This window comes from Poromitra crassiceps, assembly GCF_964638095.1.
Source record: "Poromitra crassiceps genome assembly, chromosome: 18".
In the NCBI taxonomy this organism is placed as follows: Eukaryota; Metazoa; Chordata; class Actinopteri; order Beryciformes; family Melamphaidae; genus Poromitra; species Poromitra crassiceps.
In genome coordinates, this window is record NC_139636.1 from 28,811,525 (window position 1) to 28,836,131 (window position 24,607).

The window sequence follows — 24,607 nt, forward strand, 5'->3', positions numbered from 1 at the left end:
GCCGCGAGTATTGCGGTTGGCTTCTGCGCTGTCTTGCCAGCTAACCTTACGCTAGCTAGCTTTGCGTTATACGGGCTCCGACTAGTCTATGAATAGCTAACATTACAGCAGCAAACACCATATAAGCAACAGCGAGCTATTATCAAAATAATATCCAGTGGCACTTTTCGCTAATGTAGAGAACGTATACATTTGCCTACGTCGCATGAGAAGGGTTAGTGAAACAGCAGATCGCTAACGTTACTGTCCTGACGCGGCGAATGTGACAGTTGCTTCCCAGCAAATAGACTCCCCCCATGCTACTGGCTAACGGTACAAAACCCCCCAACCTAACCTTATTACCTGTTCACTCGTGCCGTGTTCTTTGAAAAATTATTGACACTTGCTTTCCAGGTGCCTTATAAAACTCACCGTGCTCACAAGAAAATAATTTAGATGTTCATCCCTTTACGTTTTTTCCCACCAAACTTGTCGAAATGCAAAGATCGCTGTCCAGTTTGATTTTCAAAATAAAATGGCGACTGTCACCACCGCGGCGCGCTCACGGTGCCTGCACATGCACGAGCTTCTGAGAGCGAGGGGTACTTGATGGAAGGTGCTCCACACACAGCAGACACTAGTAGAGCCTGGTGACGCGAGATGAGCAGACACCTCTCTGCTCCATCACTTGTTTGCCAGTGTATTTCCCTGTATTTCCCAAGTAGGACAGGTCATGATTTTTACTTTGACCCGTAAAGATTTTGATTTCATTTTGATTATAAAGGAGGTAGTTTTGTCCACGTTAAGATTTGACCACATTGGTTTAAATAAGACTTTATTTATATTGAGAAAAGTATATTCACAAGATTGTGCACATTATAATACAGCTGAAAATGTTGAACACGTAAGTTTGCAACAAAGTGAGAGAGGCTGGGCGAGGATGGGATTTGGAAGGGATTTTTCGGCTAAGGCCGGGATACTAGGAACAAAAGGAGATAAGGTATGGATTACAGAGTGGGGTAATATAATTCTTAAAATATGGTTGTTTACCGGTAGTAGTTTATTTATTTTTATTTACTCGGGTACACTAGGTGGCGGTATGCACCTTAAAAGCAATCCACCCTAAAATGCAGGGGAAGAAGAAGAAGAAGAAGAAGAAGAAGAGAGGAGGAAAACACAAAAGAAGGAGAAGCAGAACTCAAGAACAGACTGGATTATTTTCATTTTTAGAGGAGACTGGATGAAGGCGTTGAGAGATGAGTTCCCGCCGAATCAGTCTGAGTCATAGCATGGACAATATATCGTGAATTGGGAGCACTATGGGTGGATATATGACGAACACTGTAATATTGCACTATGAAGAGGACATAAAACTCCAGTAGGTGGCGGTAATGCACATACATATGTTTGCCAACCGCCATAAAACTCAAAGAAGAAGAAGAAGAAGAAGAAGAAGCTCCTCCTCATCTCAACACACAGTAGCATAATAGTGTAGAGGTTCAAAATCAACATTCTTCTGCCTGGCGTTGTGATTTCACGTCTGGGTGTATTAGAGTGAGGTTAAGACACGGATAACATGTCTTCATGGTTAAAACCCCCCGTAGCTGGCAGGCGGACACAAACCAACCCAAATGGAAGGTGAGTGAAATAAAATGGTTCCTCGCAGCAAGCGGGTTTCGCGTTACCAGCTAACGTGCTAAGTGACGTTAGCTAAAGCAGCTGCACGCAGGGAGGAAAACAATGGCAGATCTGAAGAGCAGAGATAACTAACGTTTAGCCGCTTTGCACAAGATAACGGTAGTTATGTTGCAAGCTTCAAAACATGCCCCTTGTTTTGTGTTGTGCAGTGCTCAACCGCTCCGATCGTTTCGTCGAGCAGCGCCATACCCGACCAGAGAGGACCCTAGGGCGGAGGAGCGCAAGGATGCACTCGATAGGTAACGACGTCACATTATTCATTTGAAGATGCAGCAGCCAGACCGTAACCTATTTGTTTCTGTGAAGCTGTACGTTTGTGTTCCATCCACGTTTGAATGGCTGCATCCGATGTTGACAGGCCTTTTCTAATCTCGTTAGTCCCCGGGCAGCACACAGACTGATTGAGTGCAACCACTCTTGACCAATATAACTTCAGCTGTCTGCCCATTATTGTAATACAGAAGCAGTTGATCTAAATCAACTCACAGATGTGTTGCTGTCCTTCTTATTGTGCAAACTGTCACAGTGGGAAGCATGTTTTACATAAAAAGGTGGCCTACATTTAAAGTCTTTGAATCACCTGGGTACTTTGCAAAATTATCATTCTAAACGAGTCAGTTAACACTGGCATTTCTCAACATCACACAATGGCAGAGAGAACAGTGGGATAGTAATCGTATTTCAATTGCAAATAAACAGAGTTACACATTTGTTTCTGTAGTTTGGCTCACAATTCAAGAAAATCCGATTCCGATCCTTGGGTTGAGACAGGTGCACGCACTATTTAGGTTGATGCTTGCATTCAGTGTAGGAAATTAAATATATATATATATTTTGGGGGCAACTTTTGCCCCCACTCTCTAAAAAATGGTGGTATTTACTCTTTCTTTTTCTTGTCTGTGTGTGTAACCGAGTTGAATCAGCGCGGATTCCTCGTGAGTCCCGAGTGGTAGCGAGTGGATTGGTTAAACTCACTCCCCAGGTATAAAGGCATGTTAACCAGCTCCGCCAAGGGAGCTAGCTCTCTTGGTGTTGCGGTTAACACGCTGGACTCCCAAGCCGAAGGTCGGCAGTTCGAATCCACCCCTGGACAAGCCCTTAACATGGGTTGCTGCAAGTACCACCTACACAACGCAGTTACATTGGTGCCGTGACCCGGATGTCCAGTGGGTGTGGAGTGAGTTTAAGGGGGTGAGTGTAACCGAGTTGAATCAGCGCGGATTCCTCGTGAGTCCCGAGTGGTAACGAGTGGATTGGTTAAACTCACTCCCCAGGTATAAAGGCATGTTAACCAGCTCCGCCAAGGGAGCTAGCTCTCTTGGTGTTGCGGTTAACATGCTGGACTCCCAAGCCGAGGGTCGGCAGTTCGAATCCACCCCTGGACAAGCCCTTAACATGGGTTGCTGCAAGTACCACCTACACAACGCCGTTACATGTGCATAACGTTGCTAAAGCGTAGTGTGAACAAACAACAATGCTGTTTGTGAGTGTGTTCTTTGTCGTTTTCTTCTTCTGGCAACCAGCTTGCAGGTGCTGAGTGTGTGTTAGAGATGGAAATGGAACTTAAATGATTTTAATGAAAATAAAATGATAAAAATCTTGGGGACAATTTTTGGCCATTGTTGCCCTGGCCCCGGGCTAATTTCCTACACTGGTTGGATTGGTTTGCTGAGAGGGCGGGGGGGACTGACAAAAGTGATTTGGGTTGAGTAACACCATACTGACCAAACATTTGGCCTTGGTACAGCAGCGGCAATAAATACCAAGAGGGCATTTAATTCTGGGACCCCGGCTCATGAAAGCACAGCGCTCTGGGCGCCTAAAAGAGACTCATCTCTTTGGTGCCCTTTTCACCATCAAATCTGCTTCTGTTTCATTGCTGCTCTTTCAGTTACGAGGAGCTGGAGCTAAAGCACAACTACAGCGGAGGCATGAAGTATGAGGGCTACAAACATAAACAAAATGGTGAGTCTTTTTCCTTGGCACGGATCACTAAATTAGACACATTTAGTTTTTATTTCAAACAATAAACCAGTTAAACTAAAAGTGGAAATGCCAGAAAATGGACACAGAAGAACAGGTACTTTCTCTGCACACACTGGACCACGTTCAGATAACTGGAACAACCAGATTCCTGTTTGGGGATGTTCCACAGTGACGACCCTTAACTCATTCACTGCCAATATCTGACTGGCATTTTTGGCACAGGCCAAGTATTTCCATAATGTTTGGTCATCTTTCAAGACCCACAGTAAATTCTGTACTAGGACTACAGTGATGTCCAATACCTCGAAATGAAGATCTAAGTCTCTACTTTCACCCCCAAAAAGAAAGTTAGCTTTTAGCATGTTCTGTACTCTACTTATAACCCTTTTTATACACCCCATGTTCACCAAAAAAAGCCTGTCTGGGAAGAGAAAAGGGAGAAAAAAGCATTTTTGTAAAAGGGCACAATCTCAGGCATAACTCACTCTCAATTCTTTTATTTTGAACTGTATTGACATCAGACATGTAAATATTATTCGTTAGGACACAAATGACAAAAAAAAAATATATATATATATATATATATACACACATGAAGTGCTTTTTTTTTACATTCAACAATACAGTTTACTCGGTGTGAGTGTGCAGACAGACAGACAGACAGACAGACAGACACACCGACAGACAGACAGACAGACAGACAGACACACACACACACACACACACACACACACACACACACACACACACACACACACACACACACACACACACACGATCCCCCTTTTAGATTTCTAACCCAACATAGGATAAGCAATAACCACGCCCTGTGGCGCTGGGATTGGCCAGGAGCAACACTGGAGGGCGAGCAGCCCAGCGATTACATGAACCAACTGAATAGCTCTTGAGAAGGACAGCGGGCTGCTGTGAGTGCCTTCTGCCCGCTGCTGCCTAGCTGTTCCTGTGTTTATTTTGATTTGTTCTGGTACACCGTCCTCGTCCATGTCTCCCTGTCATATCTATGATCGTTCCCGTTTTCCCCTCGGCTATTCAACACGTCCTCACCGCCCTCGCAAACTGATCGATCATTTCCTCATTCCTCCGATGATCAAACACATCTCTTGATTACTTTCTCCCGTTTTCTCCTGGCTGGCACAGAGGAAGGCGACTCCAGCTCGGCGTTACAATGGCGTTTCTCCTGTCTGCACAAGGAAGCGTTACCCGCTCTCTGCTATTCCTCTTGCTCAATTTATAAAACAACAGCTGCGGTATGTGTTTGATCGCGTGCTGTCGGCTACCCTTTGAAGTAGAGGTCGACCGATATTGCTTTTTCAATGGCCGATGCCGATCTTTAGAGAGCAGGGCGGCCGATGGCCGATATATAATGCAGATTATTTTTTTTTTTTTCATTCGATAAAATACGATTAAAATAAAATCCTCAAAAAAAGTTTGGAAACGTTATTTCGCTCGATTATTTCTCCACTTTAATAATACCAATTGGTATTGTATTTTATATAGTTGGAAAGCCTGATTAGTCACCTTTACAACGGGGTACAACTTGTAAGGATTGTGCATTCGTGGAATGAGAAACACACAGCTAAACGTGTGGGTAGCGCCCCCAAAAAATGTGCAATATTCTTCTGTTGGTATTTTTTTTTAAAGAAATCTAGTAGCCTAGATTTCCATTATCCATTCATGCACATTGAAAATCGAATATAACATTATACTGTAGGCCTACATCTAATATAAGATGTTATCTTAGCCAGTACAGTAACATGTTTCTGATTATTCTTTTTATTAAATAGAAAAATACATTGGGTTATGCGGTATAGATTTCAGTAGTGACTGGTAGGCTATAGCGAGAGAGCAGTATGTCAGATAACTCATTCATGCACTGTTCTATACATTAACAACAATAATAATAATAATAATGTAACTGTTTAGATTTGCTGTCATTTGATGGGAGAAGTGTGTTTGCAGAAGATGATGGTGACTGAGGAAACGTAACGTTACAGTAGGCTTATGGGTGCATGAGAAGACTCACATTCCTAGCTTTCAAAGCTCAATAGCCTACGGTATATACTCTCACTAACTCTTATACATTTACTGTCTGTAACGCTATGATTGCAGCCAGGGGGGATGCATGTAGCCTACTGTGCTCGGGTTGATAAGAATGACAACATAACGTAGACGCAAGCCAGTCCAATCGTCCATTTGCGACGAGTCAATCCAACATTATTTACAGCAGGTTGCATGAGCTCAAATCTTTTTCACACATTAAATAACAACTGTCCCAAGACATGTTTTCGTATGTTACGTTTGTATGAACGTTTGACAGGCTCAGGTAGACTGTAGGAGGAATGCTACGCTATCTCATTAAACAGTAAACACACACGCGAGCGAGCGTGCACGCACGCACGCACACACACACACACACACACACACACACACACGGAGCTATTTAGCGTACTACTAGGAAGCTGTTCCTTCAGCAAAACACTTTTGACAAGTAGCGTTAACGCTAGCTTTTGGACTCCCCCTTGTTGAATCTCTAACCACATTAATGCAACCTGCTGTAAACGTTGGAATGACTCGTCGCTTGAGACGATTGAACTGGCTTGCGTCTGGTTGTTTCACACTTTCTAATGACATGCGTCCCCCCGCAAATTGCGGACCGCAATCAATGTTAACGTTACAGACAGTAAACTTATAAGAGTGAGTGAGAGTATATGTTGAGCTTTGAAAGCTAGGAGTGGGAATCTTACCGTAGTTTTCTTAGTTTAAGATCTAGCAAGCATATCAGAGTGAGTGAGGACTCCACACTGCTTCTTTGAACAGACACCGCAGCAAAGCCAAGGAAGGGGGAGGGGTGAAAGGGGAGGGGTGAGCAGCCACACTGTAAACACTTGTAAACCGGCCTTTCTCCGTGGAGTTTAACACTACAATGTTAGTTTCTTCCAGATAGGAACCCCCGCTAAATAATAATAATAACAATAACAATAATAAATATAGCCGCAAGCGGCGATGCGGGGTCCAAGCTTCCGGTGACTTGGGGGGTGTATGTCAGATAATATAGACACTGAATTGCACATTTAGTCAGAGTTGGTATGTGCACAAGTGCACAAAGTTTGGTTGAGATTTGGTGACCTGACCGGGTTCAAGCAGTAGTAGCAGTAGTAATAGTAGTGTTAGTGTATATGTGTGTAAGTGTGTATATGTGTGTGTGTATATATGTGTGTGTATATGTGTGAGTATATGTGTGTCTGTGTGTGTGTGTGTGTGTGTGTATATGTGTGTGTGTGTGTGTGTGTGTGTGTGTGTGTGTGTGTGTATGTGTGTGTGTGTGTGTGTGTGGCGTGTGTGTGTGTGTGTGTATAGGTGTATATGTGTGTGCATGTGTGTGTGTGTGTGTGTGTGTGTGTGTGTGTGCATGTGTGTGTGTGTGTGTGTGTGTGTGTGTGCGCGATGTTATGTAGAGGAAGGATGACATCATAGATGACATCATAGATGACATCATAGATGACATCATCAGTGATGTCACAAGACTGTCATCGGTGATGACATAGTGTCAAAGTTTAAACATTTATCATTTCAAGACGGTTTCACGTATCCAAATTCTTTGTAAGTCTTTAGATCAGGGAAGTCCAGAGATGACACAGAAAAAGTTTGGGCTCATTCGGGCAAATGGCCTAGGACGAGTTTGTTTATCAAAAGTTTAAACATTTATCATTTCAAGACGGTTGCACGTATCCAAATTCTTTATACAATTTTAGATCAGGGAAGTCCAGAGATGACACACAAAAAGTTTGGGCTTATTCGGGCAAATGGCCTATGACGAGTTCGTTTTTTTTTTTTTGGAGAAAGTCCAATATGGCGGAAAATCTAGCAGACTTAAATGGGCGTGGTCTATATGGATAGATGCGTATTGATCCAGGGAATCCAGCAGATGTGGAATTTTGATTCTACGCCTCACGGTTCAGCAGTTATGGGTCAATACGCAAAAGGGTCTGTTATAGCGCCACCATCTGGCCAATATGGCAATTTTTTTGTCTCTGAGTAGTGGGGCACATTTCCAACCTATGTGCAAGGTCTGGCTACTGTAGCCCTTACAGTTTTTGACGTGCATGCTGTTTTAGGGCGGAATAATAATAATAATAAACGGAACAGATACAATAGGGATCCACGCACTTCGTGCTTGGACCCCTAATAATAAAAAAAAAAAAAATAATAATTGTAATAAAAAATCGGCCTTGTGAGCAAGGCAGAGGCCGATGCCGATTAATTAAAAATGCCAATAATCGGCCCCAATTAATCGGCCGGCCGATTAATCGGTCGACCTCTACTTTGAAGGCAGGGACCTGTGTCCGTGTGACAGGCTGGGCAAGTGTTTGCTGCAGGCGCTGCACCAATAAAAACAAAAACACGTCAAACACGTCCTTGGCGGGGAAGGCCATTGCTGATAACACGTCAAAGACGTCATTGGCGGTGAATGAGTTAAGGGATGTTCCACAGTGACGACCCTTAAGGGTCATTCCGTGTACATTCACCTGAGAAAAAAAAACACGATTTTAGACCACTAATTGTTAAAACTCTGACTCTGATTTTAACAAGCGTTGCAGGGTTCCTTAAACGCTCTTAAAAGCTCTTGCATTATAAACAGGGAAATTAAGGTTTTAAATTGTCTTAAATTTACCATAAATTTGCTGCAGGTATTCAATTAGCAGAAGGTGTTTTTAAGCATAATGGAAAAGTGTCACGTACTTATCACCCAATAGACACATTTGAACGTCTTCTGCACCATTGTATTGCAAAATCACAATACATTGTATTATTATGCTCTAACCCCATACTGTATATATATAATCTAACCACCCTGTCCCACGCTCTTCTATCCTCCCCCTCTCCCCTCTTTCTCCCTGTACCTCCCCCTCTCCCCTCTTTCTCCCTGTACCTCCCCCTCTCCCCTCTCCCTCCCTGTACCTCCCCCACTCCCCTCTTTCTTCCTGTACCTCCCAGACTCCCCCCTCCTTCCTCATCCACCCCTCCGCACCACAGCCAAGCCGGAAGGCTCCACCCCAGCAGACAAACGCAAAGCCCTGTACCAGAAGTTCTACAGACAGGTGCAGGAGGAGAAGAAACCGGCCGACTGTGTGGTGCTCTGCGTCACCAACCAGAGCATGTGAGTACTGACGGCCAACGTCAGAGAGAAGAGATTTTCGAGCACCGTGTTACTTCTCTTCAGTGCAAATACGTTTTGATAACGATCTGCTGACCTGCACAAGATGTTCGCTCAGTCAAGTAACGTTAACATTGGAGGAGAAAGATAGCTGGTGTTAGCTAACTAATTAGCTGTGTTATCTGCCTCGGTATCTAACATTAGCCTAGAGAGAGTATTTATCTGACGTTAATGTTAGCTACAAAAACACATTTCTATGATAATCAAATGTTGTACATAGTGAAAAAGACATGTAAATTTGAAAAAATAATGCATTTCTTTATTTCCAAAACATTTGGAAAAGCGGCATAAAGCATAGATTTATCACATTGTTTCCTCTCAATGTGAACATTTTGGCTGATATCGATCGGATAACCGATATTAACATTGCAACATCGGATCGTTGCGGATATGTTAAAAAATGACTAACATCGGCCGATACCGATATGATTGCTGATATATCGTGTATCCCTAATTCAAAGTTATTGGGGCAACTTTCTGGATGCTGAATGAAAGGACTTATGCACTTGACACAATCACAAGTTGTTTATACATGTATGACATATTGTTTCTGTGTGTGGTATAACGAGTTCTTACAGTGATTCAAACAAACCGGTAAATCTGGTTCTTGTTATTCATTTATCAAAAAGCACACCTCATTTGAGTTTACATGGAAAACCAAAATGTTCATAATGTTGTGTGGCTGTGATGCTCCTGATGTCCTCAGGGAGCATATGTTGCAGCTTAAAATCATGAAAAACATACCTGTTTTTTTTATTATATTTTGTAATAATTTATTTCCATGCACAATTAATAATTGTTGCAGATTTGGCCAAAAAACATACATTTCTAACTGCCATCCATAGTCGGATATGGAAAAACCAGAAACACTAAGACAAGGCCTAGACAACAATTTAGGCACATGGTGGAGATGTGTCATTCAAAGGAAAACTCATCATTCATTGGACCAGAACTTTTTCCACAAATGTTTTCATTCTGATATCAAGCAAACAAAACATAAAGAAACAACCTGAATTGAACATACCAGGGTGACAGACAGCTGTTTTGCTGTCAACTTACTGACTTCACAGCCTCCTCACAAATGAAAATGTGCCATGATTATAATGCCACATATAATGATGATATGATTACATGCATTATATCATTCTTGCGTCAACAGACTGAACTTACAGAGATCGTCTCTGCATGAAGAACTGCACACCATAGTGGGATTTAAATGTGTCAGCAGCACATGAGGACTCTGCAGTCTATGCTGCCAATGTAATGCAGTTTGAAAGCAACACGTTCACACAGCCTCTCTCCACCAAAGGCACAATGTGCTTCAATACACACTCTCTGATCTCAACGTGCCTGTGTAACAATCCTGTTCACTGCACAGCTCAAATGTGACTGAGGTCGCGCTTTCTCACAAAACAACTTAAATTTCATGCATAAAAAAAGGCTGTTATTGTGAACTGACAAACTGTTCCAATGCCCACATTGAGTTATTTAGTGTGCATGATAAATCCGTGAATGACATGTTTGTTGATTCTTTAGCGTGATGCTATACGCAACTGACACAATAACACATTCTGCACTCACTCCCATTGCTCCAATAGGACACCACTTCAGTTAATTCTGCTGCATCTGATCTCAAAATGAATTTATAGTAAGAGGAGTGCACAAAGGTTATAACTATGTAATGCAACATCCACAATTAATTCAAGCATGACGAATAAATGGAGGCTTCACAAATCTGATCAACCATGTCCAGTGCCATCATAGACGTCCATTGGAGAACAGGCTGTGTGCAAGTAATGGCTAGATATGTAACAACCGGACTAGAAAAAGAAAGTGCATTGCTTGCTTAGTAAATGTAGGTTACTGGCTGGGCGTAGTAAACTGTCTGATTCAACTGTCTTGGACTAGTCTCTCCAAAACCCCAAAACTATTGAGTTCTAGCTTGCAGAGTCAACTCGGTGAACCTGAACAGCTGGTTTGGCATGGGTAGCAGCTAGCTAACTATAGTCAGCAGTCTAAGCAACAAATGTTCACGTAAAACTGTGACTACTAGCGCTAACGTTGGCTTCGACTAGTTAGATGTGTTCACAACAAGGCAGGCTAGTTTAGCTGCTAGCTAACAAGCTGACATCATCTAATTACAAAATATGCCAACAGCCAAGTTGTACAATCACTAATAATAAAAAAAAAAAAAAAATAGGGCAATATCAGGCAAACTGCACAGTTGGGTTGGGTAAGTTGTCTTCAGATTAAATAAGATCCTACTCATAAGTGAATAATTTGTTTGTCTCATGTCTTTTCCTCGCTGAGATGAGGGATGCACTGATTCAATTGAGCATATTAAGCGGACCTTGGCTTTAAACACTGGGTATGAGAAATTGTGTGAATATTGATATAAACACTGGGCCAGTCTGAAACAGCAAGTGTACAAATCAAATATTGACAAATGTTTCTGAAACTTCATTAGTTGAAGTGCAGTTGCTAACTGCTTCACTCAATCCTTCCCCCAGAATCGCCTACAGCACCTTTAAGCTTTTCAGTGTTTTAGGGTGGATTTTTCCTTCATAAACCACTCTCAATTCTGCAAATTAAAATAAAATAAAACAATGACAAAACAAACAAACAAACACACACGAACAAACAAAAACATCCATATCTTGCCAGATAAATGATGCATGTATTTCCTGGCAACAAAAATCACTCCTCAAATAATAAATTGACACAATGTGGAGTCTTTATAACCAGTAAGGGATCTACCGAAATACATTGAACACATTGATCCAAAGCAGCAGGTGCGGTCCTGGCTGCCTGCTCCTGTCCACACACACAAAGGAATGACGAGTCACTTAGATCTTCATTGGTAAAGCACACTGTAATGTATTTCCTGCCCCTTTTCTGGCGCGATTCAGTGATTCCCACAGGCTGAAATTTGACTTTCTTAACAGTTAATTACTTTACATTGACGGAACATGACAACAGAAAAAAGCGTCCATTTTGTTTTGGCTGACATGACGCTGGGCCTGGGCAGCCGTCATAGAAGGGAGGGGGAACGGAGTGCCCGCAGCCGTGGGGAAAGTGAACGGGTTGAGAGTGCGATCTAAAAGTTTACAAGGCGATGCTGCTGCTGCTACCCGGCCCGCTGCTGCTGCTTTCCTGGGTACCCAAAAAATGTGTATTAGTGGGACTTTTGATGTAAAAAAAAAATGCACAAGTTGGCCCATGACCTGCCTTTCTGCCAAGTTTCATGCAATTACGTTGATAACTTTTTGAGATATCCTGCCGACAAACAAACGGACAGACAGACAAACGCGGAGGGAAACTCGTTGGCCCGGAGGTATAAAAAGAAAAGAAGCATATCAGCCCCATAGAGAATACATTGGCTCAATTTCCGCCCCATAGAGAATACATTGACTCCATTAGTTTTTGAAGGATATCAGGTCTCTGTCTGGCCACCCTCTAAGTTAATCAAGCATCAAGGCACCTCTGTTCTTCTCTCAAGAGGTCGAATCAAATCATTTGGCCAGTGTTTGCAAGCCAGGTCCTTATGCTGACATCATTATTCACCAGGTTTCTCTCTATAGCAGATCAGCAACTACATCAATGTCAAGTTAACAAAGTGTTTCTCTTCCTCTCAAAGGGATTACCCCAAATCGCTAGGACAGTGCTTGCAGGAGCGCGGCCTGTCAGTGGAAATGCTCTACCTCCAGGCGGAGTCGGGCCTGACCCGGGCCCTGCAGGACATCCGAGCAGACGGCTCCCCGTTATGTATTCTGGTGGAGCAGAGAAACATAGCTCTCTCCTCCTGCACTGTTATCATATTCTCAGATTCCCTCAAAAGTAAGTCCCTACCCCCTTATCCCTTCCAACCTAGCTAAACCACCTCCTCCAGGCTCAGCTCCACTGGCTGCCTGTTTCAATGCACATCATACATCAAAGGCTCAGCTCCACTGACGGCCTGTTTCAACGCACATCATACATCAAAGGCTCAGCTCCACTGGCTGCCTGTTTCAATGCACATCAGACATCAAAGGCTCAGCTCCACTGACCGCCTGTTTCAATGCACACCAGACATCAAAGGCTCAGCTCCACTGACCGCCTGTTTCAATGCACACCAGACATCAAAGGCTCAGCTCCACTGGCTGCCTGTTTCAATGCACATCAGACATCAAAGGCTCAGCTCCACTGACCGCCTGTTTCAATGCACATAATACATCAAAGGCTCAGCTCCACTGACCGCCTGTTTCAACGCACATCATACATCAAAGGCTCAGCTCCACTGGCTGCCTGTTTCAATGCACATCATACATCAATTCCACCAACCCCTTGGTGGATTCTATCTCAAAACAAACTCAAGCTATTAAAAAAAAAATCCTATAAACAAATTCCATGTTTGTTTACATTTCTAAATACTGAAATTCAACACTGCAATTGTAATACCCTGTCTTTTGTTGATGAGAAATATTGTAATAACTGATATATTTTCATCCATAAAAGTTTGATCAAAACTGAGACAAGGATTGTCCATCCAACACAATATTAATTCAACACAAGGAAAAAGATAGCGGGTACTTGCAGTTGTCACATAGTAACCTCCAGGTGAATGCAAAGTTAAACGAGTCTACTTGAAACAACAGGAAGCCTCTGGGCGTACTTCAGGCACACTCTGGGCGTACTTCAGGCACACTCTGGGCGTACTTCAGGCACACTCTGGGCGTACTTCAGGCACACTCGCAGAGCCATGGTAGTAGTTAAAAATGCCTTTATTGGTTAGGACATAACTGAGTTTAGAAAAATCAACGCCGACCGGTTTCGACCCACACTGGGTCTTTGTCAGGGCCTAACTGGAAAGACACACTCTCAACGTATGACCAAACGCTTTGTAGACAGATCATATAACAAGCACAAGTACCTTAAGGTGTGGCCATTCAGCCTTATGGCGGCACACCCACATCCTCCTAGCCACGCCCTCTGTCCACACCTTGAATCCTGACTCTCTATGACCTTCCTATCCCTAGTTACAGCCTCTTTTCTGATTATGATTCCCTAGCCTTGGCCCCGCTCTCACCATCCACATCCCCCTACACCCCTCGATTCCCGATTCTACTACCTTCCTGTCCCTAGTTAAAGCTCCTTTTCGCTAGCCCCGCCCCTTCCTTAGGCCCTTCCCACCACCCACATCCCCCTAGCCCCCTACCCACCCCTCGAATCCGCCCCTCTCTACCACCTTCCTATCCCAGGCTACAGTACGGCCCCTCTTCCCTAGCCCCACCCCCTACACTAAACATCCGTGAGTGAGTGAGTGAGTGTCCTGACTTTGCCATGTTCTGACCCCGGCCGGGCCTGCTGGCCAGCGCCGTGGGAATAAAGACCATTGTCTCCACAGCCCAGACCAAGGCAGCCTCCATGAGACGTCAGGACCTCCTACAACATTCGAACAGACAGAGAAAAGATACATCAGGTATATGCTTTGTCACACCTTTTAGCAAACAGGCTCCACAGATCAGACAGATTATTCTATACATTTGGGACATTCTTAGGAGTGACCCTACCCTTAAGCCTTAAGGGGATTTAGAAACTTCCTCATACTTTCTTCTTCTTCTTCCATCAAGGACAGTCTTACAAATAGTTATCTTCAAGTCAGAGAGGGAGAGCACACGCTCCAGAGACCTATAGGGACTTTCGAATGCATGCAAACCACCTGTAATCACTGCTCTAACATTATACAACTGAAGGAATTTGTAGATATCAACTCAAGACAAAAGACACACACACACACACAAATAAACACTTAATTAATTGTAATTGCATGGCCTCACCTGCACTTGTGAATGTTTTTACATAGGGCGTACTAAGAGGCGTTTAAAAGATGGAGTGGCAGAACACAAATATGCTATATAGAGAGGCAAAGTGACCACCTACTTCCTGCTTCAGCACTGTACCAGAGATTTTCATCCGCTATTTATTTTCCCATAGACATTTCGTAAAATGCTTATAAAAATACTTTTACTTGTTCAAACCAAACGGTTCAGATATATTTAGAAACAGGAGAGATCGCATAACATTTCACTGGGACCAAAATGTTAAAAAAAATTGTGGATTAAAAAAAAAATCGATGTAGTTTTTGTATGTTTTGGTCGGAGTGAAATGTTCTAAGGTCTCTCCCGATTCTAAATATAGCTGAACCGTTTGGTTTGACCAGGTAAAACTATTTTTATAAGCATTTTATGAAATGTCTATGGGAAAATAAATGGCAGATAAAAATCTCTGGTACAGTGCTGAAGCAGGAAGTGACGTTCACTTTGCCTCTATGGCATGCCACTTCCATCATTGTCATAGCGGCAACGACAGCCTGTTGAAAGTTGAGGGCGTTGAGTTTGTGGAGCAGTCGATTAGAGGTGCTGGTTAGCGTTTCTTTTCATGTATGCTGTTGAGCTTATTATGCTTTGTCATTCTCTTGTCACCATTTCTTGGTCATGTTTATAAGTATAACTTTTATGGTTGACCATTAACTTGATTATCTATATTGCCTACTTGTGTTATAATAATAATAATAATTGTCTATTTAAGAAATCACGGCATTCCTCTCATATTCACAGTCTTTCCAGTCACGCCCTGACAAAGACCCAGTGTGGGTCCAAATCAGCCTGCGTTGTAGATTTTTAAACTCTGGCAGCATTTTAAACGACTGTACTTTCTTGGCGAGTGTGCCTTTAAGTAAGCTCAGAGGCTTCCCATTGTTACAATATTCATTTAGTTGACCAAAACAAAGTAGATATGTTCAAGCCGACTCAACTTCTTTTTGTACAATTTTAATTTGTGGAACTATCTCGACAATTTCAGTGTCCACAAAGATGTGCATCCAACCGATCAGAAAATCCAACACATAACTAATAATACAAGAGCTTTTTTATTGTATTACTTAATATGAAATAATTTATCATGCAGAAATACAGTACATTATTCAGCGTGTCTAAAACCAACCAATGTTGCCTTAGTTCAGCTCAGTTGTTTTTAAAAAAAAATTGTTTTTTCAATTCAGATTGCTTTTACTGATAACATACAAGACAGATCAATATGCATAATACAAAATGAAAACAACAAAACGGTACCAACACAAGTAATTGTATCCATAACACGCTACAGTCCATTCTGTAGCTCACAACACAAAGTGTGAAAACCCAAAAGTATATAAATAATCGAGTTTGGTCTATATCCAAACTGCATTAAAATGAACCATTTCCATATTCACCATATTCAAAGCAAATGTCTAAAAATGAATTATATATATATATATATATATATATATATATATATATACCAAATCTTCTAAGGTTAATTCACACTGCGTTGAATGTAAAAAAAAATATATATATATATATTATATCAACTAACTTGCTAAAAACTTAACTTAACTAAAAGTCCAAAGACAAGATCTAGCAAAATGTAAATTTTCTAGTAAATGCATTCCCCACCCCGCCCCCCAAAAACAAATCCCAATCACACCAAATGTATAACTTTATCACCTCAGCAGAATTTGCTGATCAGAACATCATATTAAAACAAAACCTATTTTCGATCTGAAATGAGCGAACCTGTAAGAAGCACCTGATCATTTGATTGCTGAATGCTGTCTCTCCTGTTTTCTGTTTTGTTTTTTGTCTGTTTGTTTTTTTTGCTTTTCTCATTAACTTTGCCACCTTCAGCCCTCTGACACCAATAATCCAACCAATTTCCTCCCAGTCCACCGCAACATGCCCAAGGACCAAGCCATGGACTTTGTCGCGGCCGAGTACCGGCGCGGACCCCCCAAAGAGCGCCCCCAAAGGGACCCGGCAGACATTGCAGCACAGGCGTCGCAGTTGCTGGATGACTTCCTGGACCGGGAGAAGATCGAGCGCCACGCTGTGCCCTCAGACACCCGCCAGCTCCTCCTGCTGCTGGCCGAGGGGGTGCACCTCTACCCCGAGGAGATCAGAACCATCTCAGAGTATCTGCGTGCCCGGCAGGACCACGCACATGGTGGGAAGCCAATTACATAATACATAATAATACATAATAGGGATGTCACAATATATCGTCCCACAATATATCGCGATATCAAAACGTGACAATATGTATCGTTGAGATTAAATCTCATATCGTGACAAAAAGAAGCTGAACATGGTGGCACTGATCTGCATCCGATTGCATGCTCGCTCTCCTTTTCATTGCTTTGTTTGAACATACGAGGGACGTTACAGACACGGAGGATGAAAATGGTGAAATGACTCAAATTAGCGTGGAGGATGCCCCCTCAACTTACAAATCGATCGCAAAAAAATATTGTTAAAATATCGTATCGTTATCGTATCGTGAACTGAGTGTATCGTGACACCCCTATACATAATTACAATACATGATAACCTAGTCATTTACACACCCATGCCATCAGATTGACAAGAAGCCAAAAGCAACCAAATCATTCTCATTTCCTCTGCTCTTCCTTTATTTTCTCCTGCTTTTATTTATTATTTTATTTTATTTTATTTTTTATATATTTTTTCCCAGATTTATTTATCCCCCCTTAGGGCTAATGTAAGGGTTAGTGCTAATTTTAATTTATTTATCCTGGTTGCTGCTCCACCCTCTGCCGATCTGGGGAGAGCCGAAACTGGCTCCATGCTTCCTCCAAGACATGGGCAGTTAGCCAGCCGCTTCTTTTCACCTGACAGGGGAAGCTTCACTGGTAGGACATAGCACGTGGGAGAATCACGCTATTCCAACGAGTTCCCCTCCATCCGAACAGGCGCCCCGAACGAACAGAGGAGGCACCACATCAGCAACCAGGATATTGCATGTTTTGGTGTGGGGTTCCTATATGAAGGAAACCCCCAGGGGGCACGGGGAGAACATGCAAACTCCACACAGAAAGGTCCTTTTGACGACCCCACCCGGGCGGTGGGCACTCAAGGACATGCGGACGGGCACGCATTCCTTCAGTGCTCACAGCGTCCCCGGTGGGAATCGAACCCAGGACCTTCTAGCTGTGAGGCGACAGCGCTTACCACTGCACCACCATGCCCCCCTCCTGCTTTTATTTGATTTCTCTCTCCCTCTTTTTCTCCCTCCAGCCTCTACTGTTGAGGGGGAGAGGGGGAACATGTTGCCTCCAGGCCTGGGGAAGCCCCCTCCCCTGCTCCCTACTCCTCCTGGGCCTCCTCAACCCCAGCCTGGACCCGGAGCACCAGGGCCGCCACCTGAACCGTTGGTTCCTAGCCTGGACCCGAACCCTCAACCCTCTCCTCTCTTGCCTTCACCAGGTTAGACCGCAGACGGGCTTTTCCTAGACTATTTGAGCTTCTTATATATTATGTTTGTCGAGACGTTTTCAAATGAGAACAAGCCACCTCCTTTCCATGACCAACTTTTTGGAAAAATGTCTCACAAATTAATAGTCCATTCCACTTGCATTGGAAACCAGGAATATCTCAGTTGAGTGACGTCACAGTTGTCAACGTTGCATTTAAACAGTCTGGAACCCAGCCAGGGTTACCTTTAGCCAGGCTAGCCATTGTTAGCAATAACCGTTGATAACAACGTATTTTGCGCATACAAACACTGTAGCAACAGGCCCACAGTTAGACAGTACTGTGTGTACAACTTAAATAGGTTTTCCAACCTATTCCATGGAGACGCAGATTTTCAAAATCTTTCCTTCTCAGGACTCCAAATTGACATTGCAGCTATTGTGGCTTCCTAATAGCTTCCTATGTTTTTACCAGTAGCTTTATGTATGGAACATAGTTGAGTGGACACGTATTTTAATCTTCCTACAACCTACTTTTCCGGGATTGGGGTCCAATTCTGATCATTCCGTTTCCACATGTCTAGTGCCTTATACAATCCATAGACAGTATATCATCCATATATATTATACAACATAGAAGACATAAGAGATAAGACTAGGGATGCACCGATCCACTTTTTTCACTTCCGATCCGATTCCGATACCTGAATTTGGATATCTGCCGATACCGATATTATGCCGATACCAATATTTTTCTTCAATATACAGTATAGGCAAAGATTTGGCCAATTAAAGATTTATTTTTTAAATATACCTTGCAAAAAGCAGACAAAATTTAAGAAAATATACAAGGCAAAGAAGGATACTATTATACATGGGCAAATTACGGCCAGCGGCCCGCGCTGGAATTGCAAAAAAAAAAAAAAAAAAAAATCTGATTCCGATCCGTGAATTAGTGCCAATATCGGCTACCGATATTGGATCGGATCGGCCCCATCCCTAGGTAAGACCTGACATATGAGAGGACAAAGTTCCTCTCCTTGTGAACTGAAGGGTGAGCGTTGTGCTTCTTCTTCTCTCCAGGCTCCTATCCCAAAAGCAAACCTCCGCCCCTGCTGTCCTTGCACCGGACTCCCGGTCCTCCACGAGGCCCCTCCCCTCCGCTCGGCCCCCTCTCCGAATACGGCCCCTACGGTGGCCCCCCTCCCCGCGGGCCCCCACACCACCTCCTCCCCCCCCCGTACCACCTAGGGCCCCGGGGGCCGCACGGCATCAGAGGCGCGCCTCCATCTCTAAAGAGTGTCCGCACCCCACTCCTGTCCGGCCCAGGTTGGTGACCTCTGGTTTGTATTCCCGTCTTATTCGCCCCTTTTTTCTGTCTCTAAACAACAGCCATGCCATTGTGTTATTTCCATCATACTCTAACAAGCATCTTATCTCTTGCTCTACTCAGGCGGCCTACTACCTCCTCCACGACCCAATGGCCCCCGGCGCTGAGACTGAGAGACACACACACACACACACACACACACACACACACACACACAGGTAGACTACTAGTGCCAGCAGTGTTTTGAACATTTCCAGAGGAAGAGCAAAAGACTCCTAATCCCCTTCATTGGTAAAGTCTCTCCATAAGGATTACTGGTCCAGGATCCCTGATCACATCACAGCTCAAAGATTCTTTTTGATGATCCTATGTGGTTTATTAGGATGTGCACACTGGAGGATGTGCAGAGTATTTTGTTGACTGATCATTTGAAGTCCCTTCATAATTTCTTTGTCTAGGCCTTAATTAAAAAAAAAAAAAAAAAGTGTATTGTCCAACACACCTGGCCTAAAGTCATCCCATAAAAAGTGCGCTGTTCTGATTTTCAGCTTGATTGGTGGACCAGTAGAGTACTGCAGGGATGATGTATTTTTGTAGGCTTACCCAGAAGTCCTTGCGCTGCTGGTTCGTACGGGGAAAAGGCAATAGGATTTTTGTATGGGAATTTCAGTTTCAAATACATGAAATGAGGTCTGGTTAACAAAAGTTTATGAAACAGCTAAATTTGTGTTCAGTAAGATCATCTTCACAATCAAGGACCACATTTATGACTTTTGAAGAGTCATCAAATGAAAACGCTTCAAAAGGCATAAAAGTGGTCCTCATTTGTGGAGATGATGTTGCTGAACACAAACGTCGTTTCATAAATCTTTGTCCACCACAGACCTTATGAAACCTTATTTCAAGCATTTCACCAAAAATCCCATCCCAAGTACGAGCCGGACGTGCTAGTGTCAATGTTTTCCAGACTCATCCCTGCAGTACTCTTGTTCACCACTATCTGTGATACATTCAGATAAAAACACACACAAAAAGAGGTCACCCATGGACGATTTGTTCATATTTAAGACAGGAAGTGTGTTGGCGCTGGTGCTGCTTGTGTCCTGGTCGTAATATGATGGGGGGGAAAGGACAAACGTCTTGAATATAGAAGTCTCAAAGTTCAACTGCTGTTTCTACCAAACTATAGGGTGGGTTTAGTGAGTGGTCTCCCTACTTACATGCAGACTGCTTGAACATTTCACAAGGGTTTCCCAAAAGTTCTCTTTGAGAGAAGCATTTGAAGATTTATGTTCTATGTTCTTAGCTCACATTTATTTTTTACACTTTTTGCCGTTGTTTTTCAGGAAGTTTTGTCTTAATGACTATTATTCCCACTTTAATAATTCATTCTAATGATGCAAGAAGTTCCTTGCTGAAATTCATTTGTAAACGCTCCGCGTCGCTGTAAGTGAGCAGATTTCACAGCCAGTTGCTTTAGTCGTTTGGTTTTGAGAAACCCTCATGAAATGAAAGGATGTGTTGGTCAAGATGTTGCTACTGGAGCCAGGAGGCGTTTTGGGAAGCCCTATAACGACATGTTGGAAGGGACCACTCGCACTTAACGGGTCCAGTGTTGTACAAAAAAAACACACCAGCAGGAAATGATCTCTGGAATATATTTTCCTTTTCTTTCTCTTAATAAGCTCATCAGTTTATTCGGTTGTTTGGTCGATACTCTGCATAACTTGCTATGTTCTGACTTTTTTTAGTTTGTTTTTTAATTTTTGTGTCAATGTTAAACAGCGATACTGTATGTGTGGATGTTTTTTTTAAATGTGGAACAGTGTTCATGTTCAAAAGGTATGTGGAGGGGGGGATCTGGAGGATTTCTTTGTAAAGAAAATAACTACTAGTGTTTTTAATATACTTTTTGTTTTGATGAGCGTTGTAGTCTTGTTTTATAAGAAAGAATGAGCCATATTAAGTGTATAATCATAAAAGTTGACTCGAGATCCATGTGTGCAGCTGCTTTTTTGTTTATGAGCATAAGAAGAAGCTTAATTTCATTCTAGTATTTTGTCCTTAATTATTAGTGAATGGTTCATCTGGTTTGCAGTATAATTGCATAGCTACTGTCTTTTTCTTACTGCAGTAAATTTGAATGACCATGAAGAAAAGATTGACTAAACTTACTTTAACCCGTTGTAAGTGAAGATCTATTCGAATACAGTCACGAATGGAAAGCTTACTAGCTCAGTTGTGAGCATATCAGATTCAACATGCATTTACTTTTGATACTTAGGAACATTTAACAGAGGTTTCTTAAAGACCCCCTAAGACCCATAAATACTCTACTTTGAATAATCATTTGTGTCTGATGGTTTCCCCCAACAAAAAAGCTTCAATTATCTTGTTAAAATCCTTAAAATGACTCCCCCATTCTTCCTCATTTAAAAATCCAAAGCAACCAATCAGGGTTATCGAGAACATAACTAGCCAATCACAGCAAACAACACAGGCTTTTCAACACATTCTCACTCATGACAAAGTGACGACAAGCCAGGGTTCCTGAGCGATCTGCAGTATATGATGAGTTGGGAGTGAGAATGTGTTGGGGTTTAACTGCTGAATACTGGACAGTGATTGGCCCCAAGTTTCGTGATGTCACAAATTTTGCTTGTTGAAAACGGCCTTTTCAGTGATCTCAGAGAAACGTTCCACTTTCAGCAGACGTTTGTGGAAACAGCTTCTAGTGTCAAACTCAGCACAGACATCGTTCTGCACAGTGAAGCTCGGGACATCCAACTGTAGGAACAAGAAGAACAACAGATTTTTTACTTTAGTTAACACTTTTGAAATAGGAAGAGTTGAATGGAGGTGTCTATAAGAGTACTATTCCACCAGGGTGTGGATGGTAAAGGCTGGAACCTCAGATGTACGGTTAGTATAGTCAGCAGAACCATCAAATCAGCCTTCATAACACGGTGTATTTGTCCCAGTTGTGTCCAGCAGTGTAGACTGAGGGCTTTCTGCTGTTGTGTCAGTTTGCTACAGATGTGACAATGTTAACCAGACAAGAAGCCAAATCCATACAGGCCCTGAGACTGGGCTGATCGATCCAAAACGTAGCTCACCCTGTGTGATGAAGTGACTCCTTTTCATCTCTAGATGGCGATATTCCCCTGCTCTACTTCTGTACACCCTTGAGTGAGACACATTTTACAGCTGTATTTTTAAGAGTTACTACTTACTGACTGAAGTGAAGGAGATTACCTACATGTATGCTGCTGCAAAAATATATATTTTACATGTACTTCAGAACAAGTTTAGAAATACACATACAAACATTTTGAACATGTAACATTCATTCAAAAATATATTTGAACTGGCCAAAACACGTTTTGATTGAGAAACTGTACATGTAGTTGGTGTCAAGTTCAACAGCACATATGCTGTAGGAAGATAATGTATTTCCAGATTCTAAAGTAGTCTTTTGAAAGTATTTTTGGAGGTCATCTACATGTATGAGCAGATTTCTGGCAATTTTTCTAGATTTTGAAAGAATATAGCTTTTATTTAATAATTGAGGGGAATCGTCTGCCTTGAAAATCATGCAGATTTCTTGAATTCTTTTTTGAAATTGTGTGCAATGGAACTGAGAGATCAGAGATGTTCCAAAAATGTCCTCTCAATTAATCTCTACAGGAGGAACACATTGCCTTTACCTGGGTCATGTGATCTGTGGTGTTGGACTGAAGGCGGGGCTAATATACTACTTGATGAGTCAGGGAGGTCTGTGTTGGCTTCACCTTGCATTAGTGATGTCCATGTATTTGCATGTAGGTACGTTTCTAGACCGCAGGTCAGGTATAGAGTAAAAACTGATGCATCCATGCCTGTCCTGTTTGTCTTTTCCCTTCACTTCTCCTGTGTGTGTGTGTGTGTGTGTGTGTGTGTGTGTGTGTGTGTGTGTGTGTGAGCATCAAACATTTGAAAAGAGACAGACTTTTGCACACTGTCTCCTCCAGCTGTGGGTGCACTGCTGTGAGGAGCCCATCAACTCAGGAAGTAATGGACAACTGTCTCCACCTCATTACACCAGCCTACACACCCTCTGATTGGACTGTGTGTGTGTGTGTGTGTGTGTGCGCGTGCGTGCGCGTGCGTGCGTGCGTGCGTGCGTGTGTGTGTGTGTGTGTGTGTGTGTGTGTGTGTGTGTGTGTGTGTGAAAACAGCAGCATGCCATTGCATGTAGTATGGCAAGTTTATACCTTAAGTATACCTTGAAAAAATACCTCTGTGTCTCACTGCAGTATTTTATTTTCCTTACCTTACTAGGTACATCGCTAAGAATCAAGCACATATTTCTAATCGTCATTCACGGGACTAGTGACTAGTGGGGTCCCCCAGGGGTGTCTGGTGACTAGTGGGGTCCCCCAGGGGTGTCTGGTGACTAGTGGGGTCCCCCAGGGGTCCTTGTGGGGGTTATAGGGGGTCGCCAGCAAAAAGGTAAATAATTCATGTTCACTGTAATTGCACCCATAAGTAACACAATGACAGAATGTATGACTATTTTGGTCATGGGTTTCATTATATAATAAAAGATCTAAAAGCAAAAAATCTTATCAGATGGGACCCCCGTTTGGTCTCATTTGTGTCAGTAGGGCTCCTTGACGTGGGAAATTTGGAGACACTGCTTTAGCGGACGTAATATTTTTTTTTTTTATGTTTTTTTTTCCAGATTTTTTATCCCATTTTTATCCCCCGTTTAGTGCTCATTGGAATTACTCAATCCTGGTTGCTACTCCATCCTCTGCCGATCTGGGGAGGGCCGAGACTGATTCCATGCATCCTCCGAGACATGGGCAGTCAAGTCAGCCGCATCTTTTCACCTGCCCGAGGAAGCTTCACCGGTAGGACATAGCACGTGGGAGGTTCACGCTATTCCAACCAGTTCCCCTCCCTCTGAACAGGCGCCCTTAACGATCAGAGGAGGAACCATATAAGCAACCAGGATGTTGCATGTTTTTTTGTGAAGGGGGTTCCTATATGAAGGAGACCCCCGGGAGGCACGGGGAGAACATGCAAACTCCACACAGAGAGGCCATTT

General features: G+C 42.8%; 2 protein-coding genes across 4 annotated transcripts in view; one reads left to right on the forward strand and one right to left on the reverse strand.

The window, feature by feature from the left end:
• Window positions 1-534, reverse strand: part of cnot1 (CCR4-NOT transcription complex, subunit 1) — a 37,420-nt gene extending 36,886 nt beyond the window's left edge. The window contains exon 1 of the mRNA XM_083654228.1: window positions 412-534. The gene's annotated coding sequence lies outside the window, so the exon portion shown is untranslated. The remainder of the gene's footprint in view (window positions 1-411) is intronic.
• Window positions 535-1,464: 930 nt separating this feature from the next.
• LOC310792543 (nuclear receptor coactivator 5) lies at window positions 1,465-21,497 on the forward strand. Of its 3 annotated transcripts, none has more exons than XM_083654233.1 (10): window positions 1,465-1,617; window positions 1,827-1,916; window positions 3,569-3,642; window positions 8,680-8,842; window positions 12,537-12,736; window positions 14,283-14,357; window positions 16,640-16,918; window positions 18,010-18,198; window positions 19,269-19,528; window positions 19,639-21,497. In XM_083654233.1, the coding sequence occupies exons 1-9, from the start codon at window positions 1,556-1,558 to the stop codon at window positions 19,520-19,522; spliced, it is 1,386 nt and encodes a 461-aa protein (XP_083510359.1). In that variant the 5' UTR covers window positions 1,465-1,555; the 3' UTR covers window positions 19,523-19,528; window positions 19,639-21,497. The 3 variants fall into 3 exon arrangements, with proteins under 3 accessions (XP_083510359.1, XP_083510358.1, XP_083510360.1); XM_083654232.1 differs by having other exon boundaries at window positions 19,269-19,514; XM_083654234.1 differs by lacking the exon at window positions 14,283-14,357 and having other exon boundaries at window positions 19,269-19,514.
• Window positions 21,498-24,607: the final 3,110 nt, after the last annotated feature.